This window comes from Porites lutea, chromosome 2, assembly GCF_958299795.1.
Source record: "Porites lutea chromosome 2, jaPorLute2.1, whole genome shotgun sequence".
In the NCBI taxonomy this organism is placed as follows: Eukaryota; Metazoa; Cnidaria; class Anthozoa; order Scleractinia; family Poritidae; genus Porites; species Porites lutea.
In genome coordinates, this window is record NC_133202.1 from 20,489,806 (window position 1) to 20,516,393 (window position 26,588).

Consider the following 26,588-nt stretch of genomic DNA (forward strand, 5'->3'; position numbering starts at 1 on the left):
TAGACAATATTAACACGAGACAGAGACAATGTGTGCACACTCTTTGTTTATTGAAATAAAAAAATAAAAAAAATAAAAATAATAATAAAAAAAACACACACACACACGCAGATTACAATTTGAGTTTTTTCTTGGCTTGCATGATTTTCTTGACGACTTTCTCGGTCATGGTCTTTTTTCCGGGTAAACGATCAATGGCTTTGATCATGACGTCATCCGCTTTCCATTTATCTTGCAAATTCTTGGCTTTGCTATAGGCGATGTCATGATCCATGGCTATTCGGTCTAATCTGTTTTTTGGCTTGTCCCCGCGTTTCAAACGTTTGGCTAGTTTCGTGCCAGGGCCAGCATAATTATAGCCACCAGGAATGTGAAACTCCATGCCTGTTTTCTCAATGGCTTTTTGAAAATCAAATTTCCCCCCTCGCTGTCTCCTTCTACGGGGTCTTGAACGTTTCCGTTTACCAGTCTTTGCCATCGAGTTTGCGTCTAGTCGGAGTACCGAAGGGTTTCCACCCAGGGGCTGGGGCTAACGTTTTCAAAGCTTTTTCGGCGGCCTTTTTCAGCACAGTTTGTTTTAAACCTTCTTTTTTTCGTTCCTCACTCTGGGATTTGCGTGTACGTCTTCTTATGGCTCTGAGACTGTCTCTGGCTAATTCACCCGGCGTTTTCCAAGGCGATTCGCCTAACTGGTCTGAAAAGGGTAATTCTGTGGCTAATTCTTCCAAAGACTTTTCAGGAGTCTTGAAGGTAGACGAAGCAGACTTTTTCCTTTTAGGTGTCTTCGGTAACAAACGCTTTCCTTTCGATCCAGTTTTAAAGGAAAACTTGGGTTTTTTTCTGCTTTCCGGAGTCTTGGGCGACTGTTTAATAGCCGGTGTCACGGGTGTTTGTGGTACGTTAGGGGTCGTGGCTTTCCTTTTTATACCCTTTTGGATTTTAGCAATGTTACTCATAAATTGTTGCATGGGACCCACCGCTAAATTATTGGCATCGTCATCATACGTGTCGTCATCATCACGCCCTATAGTGCGTACACCCCCAGGCTGACGAATTTTCGTGGTCCATTGTCGTAACTGTCGGTTCACGGATTTCAAACGGGGTTCTTTCCAGGTATCGGGGGCAGGACTTTCTAGCAACAGTTCTTGTTGGGCCGCTAAACCCGCTACTTTAGTCAGACGACTATCATCTAAGAGGTCTGACTTGTATTTATCCCTTAGCCGTAAAAATTGAACAGAGTTTTCCACGGGCGTGCTACTAATACCATCCATGGTCAGCAATGAATGAACATCAAAGTCCCAGGGGCATACTTATACGTTTTTGGACCCCCACCTCTTGGGATATTTTTCTTTCATGCGTTGATGAAGGTTTTTCAACAGGGTGACCAACGTCATCAACCCTTCTAGCACACATAGCAGTCGCTGGAACAGGACTTGTTTCATCTTAATAGCGGTAGCGTGTCTTAGCACAATGATAGCAACGTTTTAACTCACTCCAAACACCTGCGCCCAATTGATGAATCATGAGGTGACGTCTTCTTTTTATACTCTGACGGGGACTGGCAATCAGGCGAAGCTGTTTGCTGTAGGGTTTTAATTTGGGCACAGTTTTTCTGCCAGGACGAATCACCCCACGCAAGGTATTCATGACTAATTCACTCACAGCATTAATTTGATCTGCATTGGCATAGCGAAGTTTTTGTTGACGTCTGTTTTGGTTGGCTTCCTTTAAGACATCTTTTAAAAAGGCTCCTTGTCGTGTCATACGTCCCGTCATCGTGCTTTAGTCTTCCTTTGGGGTCTGCGTTTTCTTTTATACTTCTGTTTGGATAAGGCATGTAAAGCTTTCATGGTCCCATAATTGGCCGCAGCGCCGAGTCCACCCATGGCTGCCGCTTTCCCTCCAGCCACTAAGGCAGGAATAGCTGCTGCTAAGAAGGGAGCTATCCCTCCACGTTGTCTTCCCACTCCAGGTTTGCGCTTTTTTGCCAACCCTCTCCGTCGTTGTCGTCCTTTGGCCATGGTTAATGAATCTCTCGTGAATGAATCTCCTTTTATATCTTCGTCAAACGTATGAACCTGAGGTTTCCCCTCACGTTGGGTTAAATGACTCCATACGCGAAAACGATCGTCGGAGGCCGGATGTAAATCCAACATAAAATAACCAAAGGGGCGAGCCGTCAACCTCAAAAATAATTGAAGCACTCGTCGCCATTTGTCTGGATACACTTGCAGCAACAAGTTACGGATGCCCGTCTTGTCACGAGGACTTTTGAAGCAAATAGCATAATGCGCGTTGCGGTTGATGGTTTTGGCAAATTTGCCGGGAGGAAAGAGATCTTGGGTTAGATACAAGGCGGTAATACCACGATGATGAGAATCTTTGGTAAATAAATCCAGCACGCGTTTATCATTGCCCGATTCCTCCATCAGATCATCGAGAATGAGAATCCCATGATGTTCAGGTTTAAACCATTTGACTAACGCTCCCTCAGGAGGAAGACCTTTGTAAAAGTGAACGTTGGAGTGTTTTTTCATGCGATCAAAACGTGGTTGCCATCGATCATAGCAGTAAACCATCTTTTGGGGAGGGGGATAAAACAGTTTTTTCTCTTTCAAGAGGTTTTCGACCAATTCACTCTTGCCAGACCCAGACGAGCCGGCAATAATTACACTAGCAGGTTGACGAATCATGTTTCCCACGGTTTACGAAAGTGAGTGTAATGACCAGTCGCTCCCACTGCACCCATACGTTTATAGCCTTTGTCCTTGCCAAATTTAAACCCAATTTTGGCGGCTGTGGATAAGACGGTGCCAAGTCCTTTGCCTCTCTGATAATGACGGACGTTGTCTTTTATACCCTTGAAAGCTTGCTTGGCTAAAAAAGCACCCATTTTAGCAAAACTGGGAGAGGGTCCCGATAAACCCATGGCTACGCCTTCGGCAATTTTATCCACTAAACGGGGTTTTCTTTTAAATCGGGCGCCCCCTTTTTGACGTTGGCGTCGTGTTCGCCTCACAGTGCGTCGTTTTCGCCCGATAGTGTATGATACAAACGCGGAGAAGCTAATTGAACAATCAGTTGCATGTGTTCTCTTAAATAGGTGTCGCCCATCCATTCAATATAGTGTTTCATGGCCTCCCAAGCTTGTTGTTGAGCCAACTGAACCGCCTGCTTCCAATGAGACTCATCCCATTGGTCTTGGTCAAAATTTTGCCAGGGATGTTGACTCATATACAGTACCTTGGCTTTGGCAAAGGCCTCATAGACTCGACGGGAATCCTGACGTGTAATCATGCTGAAAGTACACACGATACAGTCTGGGAGAGACTAAGGCTAGGGTAGTAAACACCACCTTTTTAAGGACTGGTTTGTCCAACAGAAAGGTGTTTAATGCAGACCATTGATGAGATCTGGCAAGGGTCATAATCTCCACCCAGTCTTGTAAAGTACCCAAGGGCCAATGACAATGACAGTACCATTGATACAACAAATAGATATGGGCTTGCGTAAAAGCCAATCCCTCTATGGCGTTTTGCTCATCCCGACGGGTTAACATGTTCAAGAATGAAAGACACAGAGTTGGGTACACATATTTATTGTAAATCATAAAAATAGCAAAAGGCGCAACGGCTTACATTGGATTGTTGACAACTTAATTCTTTTCTAGACAGCTGTGTCTTAATTAGACGTTGAATCTTTTCACCCGCACGACGATCATTTAATACTAAATTTTGCGAGTTCCATTGCCCTAAAAAATCTTGAAAGGATTTATTCCTGGCTTTGGCTTTTAAAAACAAGAGCGCATAATGTCCACAGGTTTGACTGTCCATGGCTTGCAGGGTATGATCACTGGTAATGACTTCTTTCCATTGCTTGAACCAAGCTTGTAACTGTGGGTTCTTGTAAGTGAATAAGGGCAAGCCATAACTATCAAAGACCTCACACACTCGGTTTTGCGTCCAAATAGCTAACCAATGTTCCCCAGGTTGACCTTTGGGGTCTGTGTTGACAATGTAAGCATCACTCAAGACTCTCGTTTTGGGAACGGTCGGTAACTTGTCCGCTGGAAACACCCCTCGAAACACTTTGTTCAAGTCAGGATCTTGTCTGGCCAAGTGGTTCAGGACCGTATCACTCAGAGCTACGAACTCCATCTTAGCTGTTGACAGAATAAAGAATTCCGCCCCACTGGTCTATTTCATAGATATTTTCATACTCGCTCCAGATCACCACGGTAATGTTGTGACCCACCGCTGCGCGGAAGTCAATTTCATAGCGGACATTGCCTGTGAGTCTGGGATTTCTGTACTCAGGGTCATCTGCATCGCCTGGAACATTGTTGAACATGAACAGGGTGCAATTTTTGCCTTGTCCCCAATCCCCTGGCCGCATCATAGGTATTTTATGATGTTTGTAGGCCCCAGAGGCAGTAAGGAATCGGTCATACCCTACCAAATCTTCTGCTTTGGTATTCCCTGTGAGTTCCAACGATCTGTATGGGTACTCTTCGCCGTCAATCGTTTCTCGGACTCGGGTCACTCCAAACTTTTGATAGGCAAAGGGGTAGTGTTGCAGACTTCCATGGTAATTGGTGGAATTCATTAATCCTATAATGACCTTCCCAGGAACTTTGTTCACGAAAACATTGTCCTGTTGCCATTGAGTGCTATGGCCATCAAACGAGTAGGTTCTGATTTCACTGCGAACCACAGGATATTGTACTTTCTTGGTTTTACTAAGGCTACGTTCTTTCTGCAGTCTGGTATACACGGAGGCATTGAGAGTGACTTTTTTCATCCACAAAGTGACAAAGATGTCATTGTCTTCTAGGGTGGGAATCTTTTTGCCTACGGAGGTGGTCGTGTCTGGCGTTCCAAAGAGAGACAGGTTACTGTCGTTCAAATAGAGTTCTAGATCAATTTGAACCCCTGGCACCAGACATTTGCCGGTTCTGAACACGGACACGTGAGGTTTGATCATGAAGGTATGATACGCTTTGCCTAGCAAACGGCGGGTTAAGGACTTGAGCCCTGTTTTTCCATCCCAGTCACTGGGATTGGGCTTATCATTAGTACCAGCATTGGTAGGGGTTAATGAAGCACGCACATTCAGTTCATTGACCCATCCTTGAGCAGCCAGGGTGGTTTTTCCTTCTTCACGACTGTAATTCAACATTGTTTCTACGTAGGCTTTGTGGTGATAGGCATTGCTTTGCTCCGTCATCAATACGCCGTTGAAGCTCACATTCATTTGATTAAAGAGGGTATGCCCAAAGTTGTTGACACAATACACATATTTTGTGTCATTGCCATCTGAGGCAGTTGTTTCATCATCATCAAGACCTCCTGTGCCTTTCGTATTCATACGTACTTTCACTTCCAACTTAGTTTCATTTAAATCATAGTAATCTTCTGAGGAGGGTACCGTAAAGAGAATAGGTCGTCTCCCCGTATTGGCAGGTTTGAAAGGAATCCAACGTTTGGCTTCATACCGATAGTCAACGTCTGGGACGTCGAACAGATTCAATGACATGTTGACAGAGTGATGGCTTAACGTCGTCTGCGACGCCTTTTATACTGTCGACCTTTGGTGGTCCATGGATAAGTGACTTTGTGCACACGTCCTCCTTTCTGTTTAGCGCGTCTGTTCGCCTTTTTCCTTAACTGACGTAGCCTCAAAGGGTCTACCCCATAGGGTTTGTAGGAGGTCATGGCCCAGGGATTCATGGGGCTAAAAATAGTGCCACCCCGTTGGTAGGGTGAATTGTAACGACCCACGGATCGTTGATGTTTCACACGGGATTGTGATTTTTGTCCACGTTGCATGATTACACGCCTAAAATGTCTTTGACGCATTGTCGTTTCTTTTTATAGCTTTCTTTAACTTTGGTTTTGGCATAAAGACCTACGGCTGCGGGAATTTTACGTTTCAGACCTCGTTTTAACACTTGGCTTGAGCTTTTAACGGCCTCTGCAGCAGACGCCCCTTTTTCATACGCGTCAAGGCCATGTCCAATGGATCGAAGCAATGTGGGTCCAGCTAATTTGACTAACTCTTGTGAAAACCCTTTTCCTTTCAGAGTGGGGGTATGATATCGAGTGAGAGACCCACCCAACATGATGAAAGACTGTGTCATCAGAGAGGAGAGGGTTCTTTTATACTCGTCGAAACCCTAGGGTCACGAGTGTTTTGCCTGTAGGTAGGACCAACAAGGATCCACGAGGTGTAGCGAGGGACACTTCAATGATTTCCACTCGTTTGCTACGCAGTCGAATCCATTCGCGATGAAGGGGTTCTACCGTAGCACGACCCTGACCCCGACGTTCCAATTCCACTTTTCTCAACAACGAATGTTTTTGGGTCCCAACGATGGTCGATTCGACTACATCACAATACAACATCACCGTTTGTTTGATGGTTCCCACATGTGTATTAAACAAGGCATTTAAGTTTATGAATTGCCAATCGACATAGCGGGTGAGATACATATACTGCTTTCCTTCCTCGGTCTTGACTTTGAATAACTCATTCCCTCCCATTAAATCGTGTGGTTTAATCCCCACAAAGTGTTCTCCTAACCACTGATACCTTTGATTGGTTCTCGTAGGAAGTGTGGTATCATTATAGGTATTGGTGGGTAATGCATAGTCTAAATTGGGTCCTAATTGATACTTGTCGTTCTTGTCTTTGGTAAGGAGGCCAAACTTTTGAGCAAAGTCGACATGAAACCCAACGGTTGATAAGGGTTGCACTTTATTGGCCGCATCGCGAGCATAGACATCTTGAGGAGGGACGGCTTTTAAAACCAGCGTGTCTTGTTTCCATTCAAACGTGGGTTTCCAAGTGGATTTCAAGGATACAGTGGCTGCTTCATTTTTGGCTGTTTTCCAACCGACTGAGGTGGTCGCCACATCTTTCATCATGGTTTGATCCATGTGGGTGATAATATTATGCCATAATTGGATACCTGAGGTGACCGGAAAATCGTTTCCCATCACGTCCTTTAAGGTCACCTCTTTCTCTTTGGCTTTAAAGTCCACCAACCATGAATTATCCGCTGCTTGGTGACGTTGGGTGAATGTATAACGATATTTGATTAACCCTATATCCTGATTAGAGGAAAGAACGGTGGGACTATGTCCCTCGTCAGCCACGGAGACACTCCATAAACTCGCTTGCCAAGTGTCTCCCGGTAAATTCAATATGGTGGGTAAACGGACTTTAAAATTGTTGTTTTTATTGTTGGGAAATTCATCAGTGGGATCACTGATGAGAGTGATACGAAATTCATTCATAGTACTTGCAAGTCTTTTTTCCAAATCCAACTGTTATACTGTTTGGGCCACCCTTTCCACGCAACAAACACTTGATTTCCTTTCCGTTTTAACACTTTTTCCACCCGAAATAATGCCTCATCGGGGAGTAAAACCTTTTGAAGATCTGCTTCATAAAATGTGCCTTTTATAGGTGTACCATTCCATTCTGTAAGGGTGTAGGTGACAACGGGGCAGATGGTTGAAATCCCATGGACTAAAAAGACTTCTTCTGTCCAACCAGGCAAATACCCTTTTTGAAACACCCGATGTTTTTTGTTTAAGCGTACTTTATCTCCCACACGCAGTTTAGGACGAGCCCGTTTGCATAACCGTTTTTTATACAATCGATTCCAAATCAAATATTCATTGTCCGGGGTCACATGAGCAGGTTTTTCTTGAATACTGGAATGAACGGTGTGATTGTATTGCTCCACGATGAGGGGAAGGGCTTTCAAGTAGGTGAGGGTATTGGCGGCAGTAAAATAGCGATACAGTTTGGTTTTTAACGTTTTAATCAGCACTTCCGCTAAAGCGGCTTTTGTATCCCCTTGGGTGGAAAAATGGTCTACTTGGTGTTTTTTAAAAAAGGCTTGCACCTTAGCGTTCATGAACTCTGTCCCATCGTCTGATTGCACCCGTTGAGGTTGTCTGGGGCTAGCTTGTTTCCATAACGTCTGTAACGCTTGCACCATCACCGCACCTGTTTTGTTTTTGATGGGAATGGCCCAGGCATATTTGGACAGGACATCCACCACGGTTAAAATGTACCGGTGACCTTTATTCCATTTGGCTAATTTCTGGACGTCCATCAGATCCATCACCCACTGTTGATCGACTTTAAAGACCATGACGGGTAAGGTAGGAAAATGGCGACGTCGGGGCTTGTGTAACGTGTAATTCAACAAAGTTTGTAAGACTTGACGGGCTTTGGATTGAGTGAGTCCATGGGCTTTAGCAAATTTAGCCACACCTCCTAACGAGCCAGATTGGGAAGGATCGACATAGGCGTTCGACAGTTTTTGCGCCATGATACATGAACCACTGTGCTAACAAATAGGACAATGAATACGTCCTTGACGAATAGTATGTCTTTAAATAGTGAAAAATCCAAGACCCCTGAGTGGGAAAATGACGATGCAACCATGTCATGTAAATAGCGTAACGACCCCAACTGCGATGTGTGTCCATCATATACTCAAATAAGGCAATAGGTGCACAGCGCTGTTCTGGAATGGGCCTGTCTTGGGCTAGTTTTTGACAAATCCACATAGTGCATCTATACTCTAAGGTGTTCATGGTGAACAATGATATCTATGAGGAGGTGGCTGTGCTTTATACTTCAAAAAAGTTTTTGGCATACCCTTCCGTTCCAATACATGAAGGACATGGTATGGCCAAAATGGTATCACCGGGTTGTTTTGAATCCAGATAACTTTGACACTTTGGACAGAGCAACTCGTACCGCAATTGAGCATTGTCTGTTTGTAATGCAGCTATTTCCCCTTTCATGACCTCAATCTGTTTATCTCGGACCTGTAAAAGGGCTCGGAGTTGTTTCAATTCCACTTCACAATCATGCCAAGCCTGGGTCATTTCTAACAAGCGCCTAGCTGTCATGATGAACTAACAATGAACGCTGTAGGGTAAAACGTGTGGCTTTATAACCCAAACCCTAACCCCATGGTAGTAGAGGATAATGGGGGTTCTGGGACAAGAATACCCTCATACACTAAAATAACCCTAACCTTAACTCTAACCCCAAGGGACTAGGGTTTAACCCTAACCTCAGCATTTTAACCCCAACCCTAACCCTAACAAAAGAACAAACAACAATATGAGGAGTTTAAAGGGTGTTTTATTCTTAAAAATTAACACATCTTATAGTAGGACCTTCGTTAAGGTCTTTTTGGTGCAAATCTACTAAATGTTCAAAAAAACGTTCTTGGGCTGGGGTTAACGGTAACCCTTGTTGTTTTCGTTTACGGCAATACGACGCCAAACTGCACACTTCTTCCGGCAAGTCACCAAAGGGCCAGGGTCTCTTCACAAACTCAGCAATGGCTTTTTCGTTTTGAGGCCAAAATCCTGTGACGGGTTTGCACTGCTGATGACAGGCTTGCAAATACTTTTCATCTGCAGGCGATAGACTTTTGCCTTGATTTTTCCTCTTTTGCAAATAGGACGCTAAACTGGCATCACTAGGAGGTAAGCTTCCAAAGGTCTTCGACACAGAGGTTTGAAACTCGTTGTTGGCCATGGCATTGATGTCATCCCATTGGTCTCGTTTCTTGATTACCTCCGCTATCTCGGGACTCTAATGAAAGGTACTTGGCAGGGATTTTTTCCAAGGATTTACACTTTGTTTGGCCTGCCGCTGCTGCTCTTGTTGTTTGGTGGATTCCGCAAACTGATTGAACCAGGAATGGTCGGTTTGTTGTTTTTTCCATTTCTCTATATTTTGCTCTGCTTGTTGCAACCAGGTCTTGACAGGATTTGGTTTCTTGTCTGTTTGTTTTTGTCGAAACAACGGGGTGTGGATCCACTGAAAAAACTTGCAGCGAGCGTCTTGAGTGGAACCACCACAGGTGAGAAATACTTTGTTGAGATTTTTGGCAGTTTTACTTAACCGCATCTTGGGAATCAATTGGCAATGACACATTAGATTACCCCATTTGGCATGGACTTCAGGATGAATCTCTTGTTCAAGGACCATTTTGACTTTTTTCTTATCTTCGTCTTTCCCATAATACGAGGGACAGGGTTTCTCTTGATCCCCAAATACTAGGAGAAACTCGGTGGTTAATGGTTCATTCCCGTGGAAGTTCATGATGATAACTGATCATGGTTCAACACATGCCGTGTATTTAACAAAACCCCTATGACGTCATTCCCTCCCTAGGGAGCGGGCAAGTCTGGGTCATGACGTCAATGGACCTCCCCAGGGAAAGGGTAAAACATGACAAACAACATGCACTCACGTAGCAAAAACAACTTTAATACAATCACACGTTTTACATCAATTTAAGGAAATTGAAATCCTCCTTCGGTTTTCTGCTTTTTCTCCAGGCTCATCCTGTCACTGACCATGTCCGCCAGTCGTTTCTTCAGGGCTTTTCGGGTGGCTGTCTTGGGTACATAGTTGGGTTTGGGGGGCTCATGGATCCACTGAAAATACCCACATCTGGCTTCTCGAGGTTTGGGACAACCTAGGAAGACTTTGTTCATGTTTCTGGGTGTTTGACTCAACTGCAATTTTGGCACTAATCCACAACGACAGCTAAGGGTTCCCCACTGATTGAGTATTTTGCTGTGTATCTCGTTACACAAGGCTTCCGCCACAATCTGCTTGTTCTGCATACTGCCAAAAAAGACCGGGCAGGTATAGCACAGGACTTGTCCTTGGTTAGGAAGGACAAAGTTGGTATGCAGTGGTTTGTTTTCATTTTCCAAATACTCCAACATGTTAGCCAGTTGCTCTGGATTCTCCACAGGCCACCATTCCACGGTTCGATCCTCTTGGGTCACTGCTACTCCCTCTTCCAACACTTTCACAGGCGCTAGGTCAGGTTGTGTTTCCATAGAGCTTGGACCATTGAACATGTCATCTAGCATCATCTCTTCATAGCTTGGAAGAGACGGTCTAGGATACTCTTCTATGTTTCCTGCTAATGACGGACCAGGCATGAGAAGGTTGGTGGGCACTGTTGGCTGAGGTGGAATGACTTGTAGTTCATTTCCACCATATGGTGGATCGTCGATCACTTCTTTAGGGTTCACTGTTTTCTTGGTTTTCTTGCCTTTGGGGCGTTTGTTGCTTCCTTGAATTAGTACTTGAGGTTGAATCATTCGTTTTTCCAACTTCGCCATCTTGGGGTCGTCAGGACGAGTTATGGACTCCTCATCAGAGGAACCAAATATAGCGTTCATGGTATCCTGAAGTTCCGACATTCTGCTTCGTTGCAATTGCTGAACGGTCGGTTCTTGAAATTTGCACATAATGACTTTTTCACTTGAACACATTACTTTATTGAGCATTTGGGTCCTAAGGGAATTGGTTCATGACGTCAATCCTTCCCTGGGGAGCGGGCAAGTTTAGGCCATGACGTCAATACCTTGTTTACGCTTGGGTGGATGACGTGAATCTAGTCACGTTCGCGTTCCTTTTAAATAGCATGACTCTACCCAGAGACTTCGTTCACTCTCCAAGTATGGAGACTATTGGAGTTGTTGCTTTCTGTCACGGCTTTAAAATCACCGATGAGTTTTTTCTCTATCGAGAAATTGGTTTATGTAGTCGAGATGGATATCATCATCTTTTGTTGTCTTATTCTCCTGGACATGACTTGTCTGCTTTTTCCAATGAGACCCAAATGAGTATTGATGAGCAAATGAAGTACGATCATGGACTAACCTTTGACGACACATCTGGACGAGATCAGAATTTGGTTGCTGCCGATGTCAAACGATGGTACCAGACTCATTGTCCCTCCGATTGCCCCGCTGTAGGTTTGCTAGATGTTACTCCACCGCTGAAAGAGCTTTTTCAAGCCATGGATATCCCTACCGTGGACCTTCCCATCGGTTTAAACGAGATCCATGACCTGCCTATAGGTACCACGAATGTCATGTCTCCTAGCGATTTTATGCATTGGTGTAGAAATCACAGTGATGGCAAGCTTCCTGTTTGGCATGATTATTGCGCCCGCGTCCTGGTGTGTAAGCTCAGTTGGTGGTTACGCAAAACCTTGCACGTTCAGCCCTCGGTCCAAGAAGTCAATGCTCAGCGTGTTTTGTGGCAAAAGCGTTGTGACGAATTGTTGGAATGGATTCTATGTGACTATTGTATTCAAGAAAAAGATGATGCTTTTGCCAAGGGGTTAGGATTAGATTGGGTGCCAGACAATTGCGATGGCAAATGTAAAATAGTGCAGTACATTTTTGAAAGAGAAATAACAGACCCTAGATGGGATTTTTCTTATGAGGATGAATTACCCGAATGTATGCGGAAATTGGCGATAAAAGTGTGATGTCTGATAAAATTTCATTTGACCACCATGACCCAACCGAGTGACATTGTTTACCCTGTTTTTCAAAAAGAAGCTAGACGAGTCCCAAAGGAAATACATTAGGGTGGACAAGTCAGTGAAGCATGAACTGTCGATATAAGCAAGTGATGTTGTTGACTCACCATCAGTGATGACTGATAACGAGTGGTTTGCAATTGTGGGAGAAGCCGTGATTTTTTGCGCCAGTTTAGTTCAGAAAATCAAGACGTTGAAGCAGCAACTTCAATCTGCCCAGGAGGAATTGACAAGACTCAAAGCCGTTCTCAAAAACCTGGAAGAACGACATGGCTACGACACCGTGCACTAAGATGGACACGTTGTTGAAAAAACTAGATCCTGGAAACTTTTCCAACTACAAAGAGTTTATTCGCGCTTTGCTCATTGAAGCCTTGGCTAATACAGAGTTTACTTTTGACGAGTTGAATTACAATCTCTATGCTTTGAACAAAAAGATTTTTAATCAACTGAACAAAGAAACGACAGCCTTTTTTAAATTCTTGCATCGAACACCTGATGTGGATTATAAAATGACGGAGTGACTTGCTTGAGTTCCATTAAACACTGCCTTTTCTGGAAGGAACATTGACACCCTTTTCAACTCTATCGAACGTTCCAAAGTACAACCATAACAAAGAGATTTTTGAACATGTTTGTGAAAAAGCCATTACCTATTTTGATGACTATGCTCCTAAAAGCCTCAAGTCCTGTGGGATTTGAACATGTCCGGGCAATGACGTCATTGCATTGTTCATTCTCTGGACATTGACGTCAAGACATCATTGTTTGATCTGTTTATATTTCCCTTTGACAATGTGATTCTTTCATTCCATGAAGCAAGATGTCAGACGTGAAACCTTTTACGATTATTAGTGGTGGCGCTAACGGAGTCGATTTAGAAGCAGAACGCTTTGCCAGAGACTTTGGTTTACCTGTACAGATATTCATTCCACCTTGTCACCCAAGAAGCAAATACCTGTCTCCATTAACTCATTCACAGTTGGGAGAAGCCATTCCGATCACGAACCAAGTATCTGTTCGATTGAACACACCTTTGAGCAATCCCATCAGCTTACAATACATTCACCGAAATTATCATGTTGTGAAACAGGCAGAAATGGTACTGGCTTTTACAAGCTTTCAACCTGAAAGTAACTTATGCTTTGGAGGTACCGGTTGGGCAGTGGAAATGGCCAAACTTCTCAGGAAAATCCTGTACGTGTACGATGTGCAACGCAATATTTGGTTTTGGTACAGACACGATCAAGATCTATTCTACGCCTGTGATCAGATGTCTGAAGAACAGTTTGCTTTACCCACCTTTCTACCCAAAACGGCCATTGTGGGGATCAGAAACATTTACGATTTTCCAGACGCTTTATTGGAACTTCAAGATACCTTTAAACGTAGTCTCAATATACCTGTATAAAGTTTCTCATTTTTACACAGATTCTGTAAGTTGGTCTCGGTAGTATAATGGCTAGTATCTCTGCCTGTCACGCAGAAGATCTGGGTTCAATTCCCAGCCGAGACGTTGTTTTTTAATAAAGTGTGATATTTTTACTCTCATTCTTTGTGGTGGTCTCGATTGTATAGTGGTTAGTACGTATGTTTGTGGCACAGAAAGCTCGGGTTCGAATCCCGATCGGGACCTTCTTTTAGACGTTGATCGTTTATCAATATCTGAAAGACTTATTAATTTTTCCTTCTTTCTTTAAGTTCGGAACGCGCTAGCGCATGGTGTTAACGTTAGTACGGGCTTCCCTCTTTTCGACCATCCCAAGGTTGTAAGTTCGATTCTCCCTTTTTACATCCTTTTTCTATTTTTGGTACTGCGCATGCGTTGTGCTTTGCGCCTGCGGCCTGCGCAGGGGACCCTTTTTCCTCTCCCACATGTCTGACTTGACTTCTTCGTTTACACATTCAAGTTCACGTTTGACTATTGTATAATAACAACTCAAATGTCCTTCCTTTATGCTCCGACGACGTCCGACTGCCGACCACTTCCGATGATGTCATCGCTTTCCGATCCCTTCCGACGATTACCCGAACCCGATCACTTCCGACTACACCCGAGCCTCGTTCTAAGATATTTCGATTTCCTTTCGATTACCCCTCTCCACCAATCAGAAGGCTGCTAGAACAATGGGGACCCAACAGACTACCAGTGCTGCTGCGGCTAACAATAACATAAACATGAGGCATTGTTTTCTCATCAAGAGATAAGTCCTTGTGTAAGTGGCGTCCGATTTGCTGTTCATGAGGTACAATCATAATCTGCCATAGATGCGGCTAACAATAACATAAACATGAGGCATAGTTTCCACATCAAGATATAACTCTTGTGTAACTGGTGTCCGGTTTGTTTTTAATGAGATACAAAAACAATCTCATACCACTCTCTGTAAAGGCAAGTTTATTGGTTCCCGGGAGGGAATTCATCGTTTCCCGAAGGAAAAAGCTAGTTCCAAAGATGGAATTAGGCGATTCTGATAACAGGTCATTGGTTGCCACGAGCGGTACATGCAGTATTTCGGGCTGTTTGGCTGCAGAAATCACTTGGCCGACATGTTCGACAAAGTCTTGGCGACTCACACTCAGCGATGTTTTTGAAGTCCAAACTTTGTTTGAACCTTCAACACCCCCGAAAAACACTTTACGAGAAAACACTGGACATAAAACTTGAATGCTTTGCCTAATAATACGCGGAAAATAACAAGAAAACATGGGAAATCTTGCCTTTTGTTGACAAGACGTAGAGCATTCACCATTCGCGGTAGGGAACACGAGGAGAAATGCAACGTTGGAAAACGTTTCACAGTCGATATTTTTACGGAAGGAGATCGCACTTTTACGGAAAGTGGTCGGTGAATCCGCTTGTTACACTAGTATTTATGTTTTTGACACAAAAAGATGTACTACCAGATTCAAAGTAAGAAAAGCTCTAAACAATAAGTTTGTTTGTGTTTTTATAACCTGTAAAGTCTATTGAAATTGGATGCTTATCAAACTGACTACGGCATTATCGTGCGCCAAGAAAATCGATCGTGATCCGAAGGTCTCCGAAAGCCCTCATAAAATCGACTCTATCCATCAAAACGATAGCATTGTAGCTACTCGTGCATGCGCAGTAGCTACAAAAATCGGTTGCGAGTGCCAAGGAAAGTACTTTTATATATGTATCGGTAAGTTACTAGTTTGTCACGCTGGTGTAAATTGGAAAGGGGAAACCCTAACCGTAAATCACTCTTTTTCATCCTTCCAACTTGTTCCCCACGCCACTGCTTTGTCGTATACAGTCTTAGTAGTTTTATCAACTTTTGTCCTCCATTGACCGAGATTTCCCATTATCAGGAAGAAAAATGCCTTGGTATTCATTATCTGTTTGTTTTTTCGGGTGCATTTAAGTTATAATATGATTTGTACAGATACAGGGTCATTTCAGAATGGCAGCCAAAGGGAGGGTATCAACAATCAACAGTAACTTTATTAATAATGTCACTATAAGGTCCATCAATCTTCTTCCGTCTTTGCAACTGACTAACTAACCTATCCTTCGATACTCTTTCGGTTGAGAGCAATGGATGTCCTATAAAATACAGCATGAGTGCACAAAAATGGGTGGACAAGAAACAGCATGCACCATGTGAATCCCAGAACTGATTTATATCTCGAAAACGTGAGCAAGATTGACAAAGTAAGATTGTACTGCATCCGCTTGGGAAAGAGTTTTGAAAGTCACCCCTGCCCTTATGTTATCAAGAAATAATTTCTCAAATAGTGATTTAAAAAAAAACTTTTTATTGAAAACTGTAACCTTAAATGTCAAGCAAACAGTCGCTCCACATTAAAATTTCCACACCAATAAGAAACTTATCAAAGTGCAATGTTTGCTTCCAAAACAAAGAAACATAGTCAACAACCTTGGAACAGATTTTTCCAATTAATACATTTAAAACCACATTTAAAGATTCATTAACCTCCTTGTCATTCATCTCGACAGCACAAAGCTGGCAGGCAAAACTATGGAGGGTTTATAGTTTACCCTTCGTATGGTGACGTAAATCATCATTGTAACTTAGCCCCAACTTGTACTAGATTGGCAGACCCTTAGTAACCTTAAAATTGAAACAAGATTTTAATTGGAGCTGGTGTATCTCATCTTGCTGGAAAGTCATGGCAAGGCCATTAATGAAAGAAACAAAATCAACTTGGGGAGGGGTCAGAGAGCGGGCGGAGAGTTTGCAATTTTCTCATCAATTAGCATTCATTCTCAGCAAAACCTTTCACATGTATCATTTCTGAGTGGTATATGCAACCTCTCCAAAGCACTCTAACCTCCCTTAAAGCCTGTACAAGAACAATCCTTCAACTGTTAAACTGATTCAGGTTTGATTGCTGTCTATGGTGTGGTACAGCTGTAACAACAGCTAACCTGCGCGTGACCACCTACTAACACAACTTTTGTCCACAAGGTATATTAAGTTTGATTACGGTCCTCTGACACAAAAACTCAACAGTAATACATGCTGCTATTCAGCTGGCATATGGTCATACTTTTGGACGTTTGCACATGTAAGGTACGTGCACAGAGAAATAATTTCCCAGTTTGCTATTTATTATGCTTCATGACGACAGCTCATTAATGCGAACTTGCACGTCCTAACCAGGACTCTGTACATGTACCTTTCCACCTGTCTACAAACTTTGCAATGGTCTTAAACTGATAGTAACTACTGAAAATAATTTTAAAACAACTAAGCCCTTTTTTGCAAAAGACTTGAAATAGGGCCCTAACATCAGCTAGCATTGCCCATCAAAATAGCGGCAGCCAGCAATTCTTATTGTGGACCCATCGCCATGTGGCCCTTGGTCACATGACCTAAGAATTTTTCGATTCTCAAATTGCTATTTGGAGTTTGAATGGTAGTTTTGTAGCAAGTTTTGGGTCCTGAAACAGAATTTATCAATACTTGGAATTTATTTTTAGCTTTGGTGTTGTGCTCCAAAACAGTTGGTAAGATTAGAAATCTTGGCATTTTGTACCCAATACATACTTCTAATTTTGCAGAAAAACCTAACATGACTAGTGTTGAACTGGCCTGCATGAACTAATGCTGAACTGGATGTTTGTATCTTTGACAGCGGCCCGTCATTAATTGCATAAAAATGCCTGGTATCCAAGTTTTATGCTTCATTTCTGCGTAGTTTGCGATCTATGTAACAGTGACCAGGTGAGTAACAGGCCTAAATTTGGACGAATGACGTTGCCCTTAAAGGAATTTTGCCGCTTACAAAATAAACTACTTACCAAAAAACAGAATTTGGATGGAAGTTGACACCTCGCCTGATGTTTTACTGCCATGTGAATGGCAGGCCTAGATTAGAAAGCTGCTCATATTCATTGGGTGTCAAATCCTGAAGAAGATCTTCACTTATTGTTATTTCATCAGGTGGCAAAACATCACCTCCTGAGGGCTGATGCTTACAACATATACTGCTTAAACAGAAGTAGAATTTTGATGGAACACAAAACTTTTCCCCTTTCAAATTCAAGTTTGGTAGGGACCAAGGGGCATTAGCAACAATAAGAAGTACACCATCTTGGATTAAAACCTTACAAGTGGGGTTCCTGCAATGGGGATGAATTCCTTTACGCACACCTTCATAGCGTATCAACCCCCACCTTGGTCTGTTGAATGTAGCACTGCTCGACTGGGTACCCTGTGAACTGGGGGTTAAAGAGCTAGAGTATCCTACTTGACTATTCCTAATTGCTGAGCAACTGGGCTGTGGGCTAACTCCTGCTGATGTTCCTGGTGGGGAGCATACAAGTCCTGACACACTTGTTGATGAGATCTGTGGTGTAGAGGGAAGGCCGGATACTACATCTGCCATTTCCTCTGTGGTGAGGGCTCTCTGCTGCAAAATTTGACTTGCTTCTGGCAGCTTGCACACAAAAAGATACACCCACAGAATATGAGAGCAAAGAGTTTGACGGGTGCAGTAGACACAGTCTGCACAGTCTGGGTAGGTAGAGATGGTGACCTTCTGGATCTTTCCAGTGAAGTACTTCAAGCGTGTTCCAACCCTCTCAGTTGTCACCTCTTTCTTTAGCACATTAAAGGCATTTTTGGTTTTCTTGGCAATCTCCAAGGATCTCATAAAGGCTTTTGGTCTCTGAGACTGGTATGGCACAGCTCTGCCCTTGTTTCCCTCTGTGGGTCGCTTTACAGGATCACGTCGGTGTGAAGAGGTGGGGTCAAGAAAACCATCTGTTTCCCGGCTGGTTATGATAGAAGCAGCTGGACATGCCTGGTTCACTTCATCCAGTTCTTCAATGTAGGCATCTGCTCTCTTGTTTTGTTCAGCATACCTTCTCTTCCGCAGATCAGCAGAGCTGGGTCCTTCACCACCTTTAAAAGGACCAGAGCCATAGGCTCTAAGAGCAGTGCCCAATGTAAAACTTTCCGCAACATCCTCTCTGCAAGCATCAATAAGGGATAAATTGACTGCACCAATCTTTACCCATTGCGAGTGCCCAATCTCTGCATGATTGGCCTTAGGAACATTGTGGTGAGGCTTGAAAGCCCAGAAAACATGGCCTTGTCTCTTTTGCCACCAGGACCACCATGACTTCAGATGACTGTGTCTTGATGGATTAATCCATTCCCTCAGATGCTTTCTGAACTACTAGGGGAGTTTCTGCCTTCTGAAGTGAGTTACAGAGGAACTTAAATTCACTTTTCACTTCACCTCCAACAAGGGTCTTCTCTTGTCGCAACACAGTAAAGTCAAAATGTTTTTCACAGCTGACAGACCTTTGGAAATATTCTTCTCCTTGGATATTTGCAATGGAAGACCAGAAAGCTCCAGCCTCATCCATCATCCAACCATATGGCCTGAATCTGATGGTTGGATTGGCGGTATATTTCTGAAAGGCTTCATTTAACACCTCCCAGAATAAATTCATGGCTAATGTATTCTCCAATTCTACTTCCATGGTTGCAATTTAACACATTTGTCGAAGAAAAGGATGGTACATCCATAATGTTATGGTTTTGAATCCAGCACATCTTTTGTGATTACCATCCAGATGACAGTACTCCTCACCAAGAGGATTGCTTCCTTGCCTGTCCATATCTACAGCTATCTGCAACTGCTCTTTACTGCTCTTAAAAACAAAGGAGGGTCGGCTCGGATCCAATGAGTTGTTATGAACTTTGTAGATTTGGTAATGATCATCAAGCTTCTCACACACATTCCCTCGATATTTTCCAACTGCATCAAAGTTATGGCCAGAACTGTCCATTTCTGCCCTTGCACTTGCTTTGATGTTTGACACTGTAGCCTTATCAACTAAAGATTCAGCTACCTGCCTAACCTCTTCGTGGCAGACACCATGCTCTATAGCAGTTGTGGTGTAGTCATGAGACAAGGAGATACTTACACTTGCATTGCTTTTCTACATAATGTCCTTTATCAACTGAACCACCATCTTTATAGTACGAATCATAATCTACTTTCACTTAGTAGCAGTACTTTTACATTCGTGCTGTATTGCTTTAATATCACTTAGTACATGTAGTTTCACTGATGTTGGTAATAGTACATAATCGTTACTATAGTAATCAATACACTACATCCTTCCTGGGCGGGTTCTAAGAATATTCGAAAGATACATTTAACCAATCACGAGATCATATAAAATCAGCAAAATTTAATGTCGATTATGTACAAAATTATCACAGTCCTTAGTTGACTTTACAACTCGTCCTGACGTAGTGGTGATGACCTGTTCATTCTGAGAGGCTTGCTCGTCAACATGACCAGAAGGTTCAGCGTCGTCACAAGCGTCAGTATCCTTAACACTAGAGTCACTAGAATTGTTGGACTCCTTATAGTTGGTAGAAATTGCTACTTCGCCATCATCATCTATGCTCTCACTAGGCGCATGCTTTAAGTACTTTGCATTGCGAACCAAGGTGGTACCCGTGTCCACGTTGACTAGACTCAACGTGTCCCGCACTTTGGTCTCAATGATAACGTGCTTAGCCAAACAGAATTTCAAGTCCAATTTGTTGGGCTTCATATTAGCACAAAACACATCGCCAATGCTAAAATTATGCAGGGACGCATGAAACGACAGCATACTAGGCGATTTGCCACTACTTTGATGAAGACTTGCGCGATAAGTCATAAGAATTTTCAGTAGTTCCTTTTGCCAGGACTTGCCTTCAGAGATCACCGCTCGAAATTTTTCTTTAAGTATCTGTGAAATCTCTCCAACTTTCCGTTACTTCGCCCATAGTATGGAGAAACACGAATATGCCTTATTCCACATGATTTGAGAAACGCTTTGAATTCTTCACTGATGAATTGTTTTCCGTTGTCTGAAACGAGTTCCTCTGGAAACCAAAATCTAGTGAAAATATCAGGTAGGGCCTTGATGACTTCATGTGTAGTGATTTCTTTTAGGATCTACGCTTCCGGATAAGACGAATAATAATCAATGTAGGTCAATATGAACTTTCCGTTGACTGGACCAACGAGATCCACTACGCCTTTTACCCAAGGACCACGAGGTAGAGGCGTTGGCTGAAGCGGGTTGAAAGGTTGATTCACCACGCATGCTTGACAGTTTTTGATCATTTTCTCTGTTGCATCGTCCATACCGGGCCAGAAAACGAGTTCTAAGAAATTGTTTGGTCTTTACAATTGCCTGATGCGTCTTGTGCGCTAGTGATAGAGTTTGTTTTCATAGAGACTGTGGAACAACGATTCAATTCCCTCTAAGAATTACTCCTTCAAAAATAGACAATTCGTCTTTTATGTGGCTATACGGTTCAAGATCAGTATCGAGTGACCATTTTCCGTGTTGAATTTGTCCAAGTAATTTGGACAGCGTGACGTCTTTGCTAGTTTCCCATCTCATGTCAGAAAGAGTGACCGCTTGAAGATCTGATGTACTTGACATGTAAACAAATCGTATATAATTTTCACAAATGAAACCGGTATCTAAACAATCATTTTGCTTGGATGGCAATCGCGACAGCAAATCTGCTGTGTTGGCGTTCCCTGCAATATGCTGAATACGAAAACTGTACTGATGTAACCTCCAAGCTAAATGCTGGATACGAGGAGGTAAACCTTTGCTTGAATATGGATCAAACATAGAAGAAAGAGGCTTGTTGTCTGTCAACAAAGTAAAGTTAATGCCAAACAAATAATTGTGTAGACGTTCGACAGCCCATACGCAACGTAACGCTTTGCGCTCAATTTGTGAATACCTCTGTTCCGTCGATGTGAGTGATCAACTAATGTAGGCAATCGGTTTACGCTCACTGTTGACTTGGTCTTCCAATAAAATTGCACCTAAACCAACTGGACTGGCGTCTGTGATTACATAAGTCAGGGCAGCGTCTGACAGCGCTTCTTTCAATGCTTTAAATGCCTTTGCTTGCTCTTTTTCCCATGTCCATTTCTCCCCCTTACGAGTAAGCTTTCTGAGCGGTTCAACTATGTTGGCATAACTTGGAATAAATTTAGAAACGTAGCCACGAGTCCCAAGAAACGATCGAAGGTCAGGGACATTGCTAGGAGGAGGCATAGCTTTGATGGCTTCCATTTCGCCACATCGGGTTCAATTCCTCTTTCAGAAACAAGGTGCCCTAAAATCGTTATTTGTTTCACTCCAAATTCACATTTGCTACGATTGAGCTTGAGGTTGTACTGACAATATCGATCTAAAACCTTGCGGATGCGCTTTAGAAGTTCGGTCATGGTTTTGGCATAGATAATTACATCATCAATTGAAATGCGGACACCTTCAATGCCAAACAAGATCTTGTCCATCATCTTTTGAAAAGCTTCGCTCCCATCACTGAGACCGAAGGGAGTTCGCTTGAAGCTATAACAACAACGAGGCGTAATTAACGTGGTAACGTAACGCGACTCTTCAGCCAACGTAAGCTGAAAGAATCTGCTCTTGGCATCGATCTTTGCAAAATACTTACAGCCGCGCATAGCATGTTAAGAATGGTCTATCTTAGGTAAAACATAACGTTCCCTAATTACGGCCTTATTAACTTCTCTAAGGTTGCAACATACCCTTATATCGCCCTACTTCTTAGGAACAATTACTAAATTGGAAACCCAAGGACTTGCTTCAGTGACCTCTTCAATAATATCTTGCTCTAACATCCTGTCAAGTTTATTATTCACAGCTTCAATTTGATAGACAGGCATGCGTCTTAGCTGTTGACTTACAGGTTTGACCTCTGGGTCAATAGTAATTTTATGTTCAAAATCAGTATCTTTTCCTATTCCTTGGAAAACGTCATGGTACTGCTTGAGCAATGAATCCAGCTCATTTTGATTACTATTCTGACCAACTTTATTTACTTGGATAAGTATTCCTAAATTAAAACTGTAGTCTCGTCCAAGTAATGATTCTGCATTACCCTCAATTACATAAATCCTTGAATTGACGGTTTTGTCGCCTACCTTAATGGCAGCGTTAAAGTAACCCTTACACTTTAATGGATCTTTTTGTCCATACACAGTAAAACGCTTTTGAGTTTGACTCAGTTCGTAGCTCTTAAATTGCGTCTTTTGCTACTCTGAAGATATTGTGTCGTACTTACTACCAGTGTCGACGATCATTTTGATCTTTTTCCATTAATCCTCACTGTGATGGAACTGTCACCATTGTTGAGGAGAGTACGGGTTCTTCACTCTCGTCATCTGAGCTGTTTTCAAGCCAGTCTGTGCCAGGTTTCCAATTCAAGCTGCGGACCTTCATGGGTGGGTTCTTTTCTTTTCCTTTCTTGCCTTTCCTTTGGTCAGCTTTGGACTTTGAACGGCAAACCCTCTGCAAGTGTCCGACTTTTTTGCACTTATTATACCTGGACTTGATCGCGCCACATTCGTCAGGAGCATGTCTGTCTGTTCCACCACATCTGTAGCAGCTGAAAGTTTTTGCTTGTGATCCCCAAGAAGCATGCACGTGGTCGATCTGGATCATGTTTTCTCTGGTGCCTTGAGAGAACAATCGTGCTTCTTGCATGGCCGTTTCTGCATTCCACGCAATTCTCACGGTTTTTGACAAGTGAAGGTCTTCTTGCTGGAGCAGTTTCTGCTTTAAGGTTTGGGAAGACCACTTCTTGACAATTTGATCTCTTATCATCTCCTCTTCCAACGTGCCAAAGTCGCAGGATTTTACCAGCTCTCAAAGGCTTGTCAGGTACGCATCGAACGACTCGTCTGCCTTCTGCGCTCTCGACCTGAATTTGCAGCGTTCTGCTACCAAGTTCCATTTGGGGGCAAAGTACCCATTCAAGGCAGTCTTGGCTTCTTCAAGGCTCTTGTGTTGGCCAGGGAGCGTGTTGAAAATGCATTGAACTGCGGGGCCAAGGCAATGCAGCATGTGGCTTGCTGAACTGCATCGTCCTTTTTCTGTAGGTCAGATGCTATCGAGTAGATCTCAAACGCACTACTCCAGTGTTTCCACTCACTGTACAGATCAGTGGCATCAATATTGACTGTGGTGGGTGCGGGCAATGAACGTTCCATTTCTCGTGGTACTTCGTCTTGTTCAACCTCGTCAAGCACTTGTCTAATGGCTGCAAAACAGGGGTCAGGCCTCCAGGGATAACTGCTACATCCACCGGTTGAGTTCTGCTTTCACTTCATCGGTCAAGTGAGCTCGGAATGAGTCTCACACTAACAGCGACTGTTCGTTACGAGGGGTCCACAGTGAACACTGGTGAATCCACACATACGCACCCCTGCATTCTTGTGAGGACCATATTTCCAGACCCTAGTTGCGAGGACACCCTTTTCCACAGCAGTTATCCAAATGATACTGGGGCATTTATTAGCTGACTTCTTGGCCTCTTGAAACATCTGGTCGAAATTAGAAAAAGGCCAATATTTTTTGTGGGGACACTTTACATTGCGAACTTTGCCTACTTGCGGGGACTGTGGTCTGGACAGTACTTATGGGCACACAGAGCTACACACCCGACTTGTGGGGATTGCATCTTGAGACAGTACTTATGGGTACACATGGCAAAACACCTTACTTGTGGGAACTAGTTGGACACTGTGTATAGGGACACGTCAATACACCCAACTCATGCTTGTTGGACAATCATTTGCTCAATTAGAAAGACCTATTTGATAAGAGTTTTGTAGATTTTTACTTCTCTTAGGGGATTTAGCTCTCACTTCCCTTAATCTGACATGCACCAAACGGATTCAAACTGCATTAAAATAGAGGATTAAGAATGAAAAACACAAGAGCTCTTATTTTTCACATTATAGCAAGGTCCAATGTATCATTTCTATTTTCTCAGTGGTAGTAAAAAGGGAAACTGAGCTTTGTTAACCTGTGCAGTAAACAATATCAATATCTGCAAGTTCTGCCCTCAGAGAAAGTTTTCGCCGAGTACCTAAGGTGATGTAATTATGACGGACCAAACCTGCCAACTTTCACTATATGAGGTTTTTCCTAACCTAGCCGGGATTTTACTTAATACGAGTTTAGCGAGGTTTTCCCAGCTTATTGTAGACACAAACAGTTGGCTTGGTTGCTCTTTTCTTAAGCCTTTCCGTCCAGCGAATGTTTCTTTGAAATCAAAGGAATCGGTTAATGAAAGTATCCACTCCACGTCTGGCCCAAAGAGAAATGATAAGTTTGGTTTTCCCAAGTCTCGCTGTTTCTAGAGACAAAGTCGGGGAAACATCAAAACTTGAGGGAAAACAAAACATACTATTTTTCCTTGAAGATTAGACATTATTCAACAGGGGGATAAAAACAAACAAACAAACAAAGAAACAGACCTTAACAAAGCACAACTATAATTTACTCCAAAGAAAATTTCCGACAAATACATCATGAAAGTGATGCAAAATACAAAATGAAACTAAGCTTTCAATTAAACACTAGTACAATCTTTATCATTTTGAATGGTTACATTTGCGCCAGTGAAAGCTCCCGCTTGAAAATTGACGCTCTCTCTTGTTTTTCCACACATAGATAATTAAGCACTAAAGGACCCTAGTCAGCCTCTTCCATTGTCGATGCCATCGAAGGTATTGATATTGCATGGAGACGCAAAATATTATGGCTTTACTGTGAATGGTGTTCCAGAAAGTATGTTTAATTATCTTTAGTAGTTTCACAGTGAGTTCCTTCGTTTGCACATCGGAGTAAAATGTAGTAGCCAAACTCTTGCATATAAACAAAAAAAAAGTATGGCTGACTAGGGCTCTTTAATGACTGGCCCCGCATTTCTCCGAGACCCTCATTGTTCCCCGAGCATGAAATTAACGAGACAAAGTATCACACACCAAAACACTGAAGAATCCTTAAGGAAAGCATAGTTAATAGAGGGGCATGGTTATGAAACCTGGCAAACTGAAGTTCTTTCTTGTATGTTCTTGTTGGTTATTTTGGGGGTTGACCCTGTACAAAACCTGGCAAAATACAAAAGGTGGTTATGTGTGCTCATACAACTAGCCAACTTAAAAGCATTTCGATTATGTAATTCGTGCAGTCATTGAGCATAAAACTGAAAAGATGGGCAGGGTCAAGGACCTTCCAACATAAATCTTAGCCTGTTTCAGTGTTTGCTTCTTCGATGTTTAATGGGTTCTTAACCATTTCCCTCTATGTGGAGAGGCATTTCTCCAGAAAACCTGCGACATTCTACAAGTTAAACCTCTTTCAAAAGTTAGATACAACACTTGATACGTCTTGTTTATCTACGTTATGAAATTTGATTAAAATCTACTGGCAAATCTGAGCAATAAAAACAGTAACCTAAACATTCCGATCACTGTACAACGTGGCATGTTGTAAAATTTGCAACTAGAATCGATTTGGAAAACATTGGCCGGGTGGTAAAAATCAATGTTTGCAAATCCAATTTTATAAATCGACGGTTAATGAACAAGTTCATGTCCTACCAAAACACCTTTCTGGGCTTGGTTTCATTAAGCGACGTCGTAATAGCACTTATGACTCAGTGAAAATCAAAACTAGGAGTCGTTATCTCGGCGTAAAGTGTAATTCAGTGGTAGAATAGAGCTCTACAAAGCTCGTTTTGATGCATTGTGATTGGTTCAGTTCGTTCGATTCCTGCTAGATCATAGTGACAGAGTCATGAGCAGAATTCACTAGTTCACAACGCCTCTGCGC

General features: G+C 42.8%; 1 protein-coding gene and 1 non-coding gene across 2 annotated transcripts; one reads left to right on the forward strand and one right to left on the reverse strand.

The window, feature by feature from the left end:
* Window positions 1–4,158: 4,158 nt before the first annotated feature.
* LOC140925784 (uncharacterized protein F54H12.2-like) lies at window positions 4,159–5,535 on the reverse strand. Its single transcript, XM_073375661.1, has one exon. The coding sequence runs from the start codon at window positions 5,533–5,535 to the stop codon at window positions 4,159–4,161; it is 1,377 nt and encodes a 458-aa protein (XP_073231762.1).
* An 8,309-nt stretch (window positions 5,536–13,844) lies between these two features.
* Trnad-guc (transfer RNA aspartic acid (anticodon GUC)) lies at window positions 13,845–13,916 on the forward strand. The gene has a single exon. It is a non-coding gene; the product is annotated as a tRNA-Asp (tRNA).
* The last annotated feature ends 12,672 nt before the right edge of the window (window positions 13,917–26,588 follow it).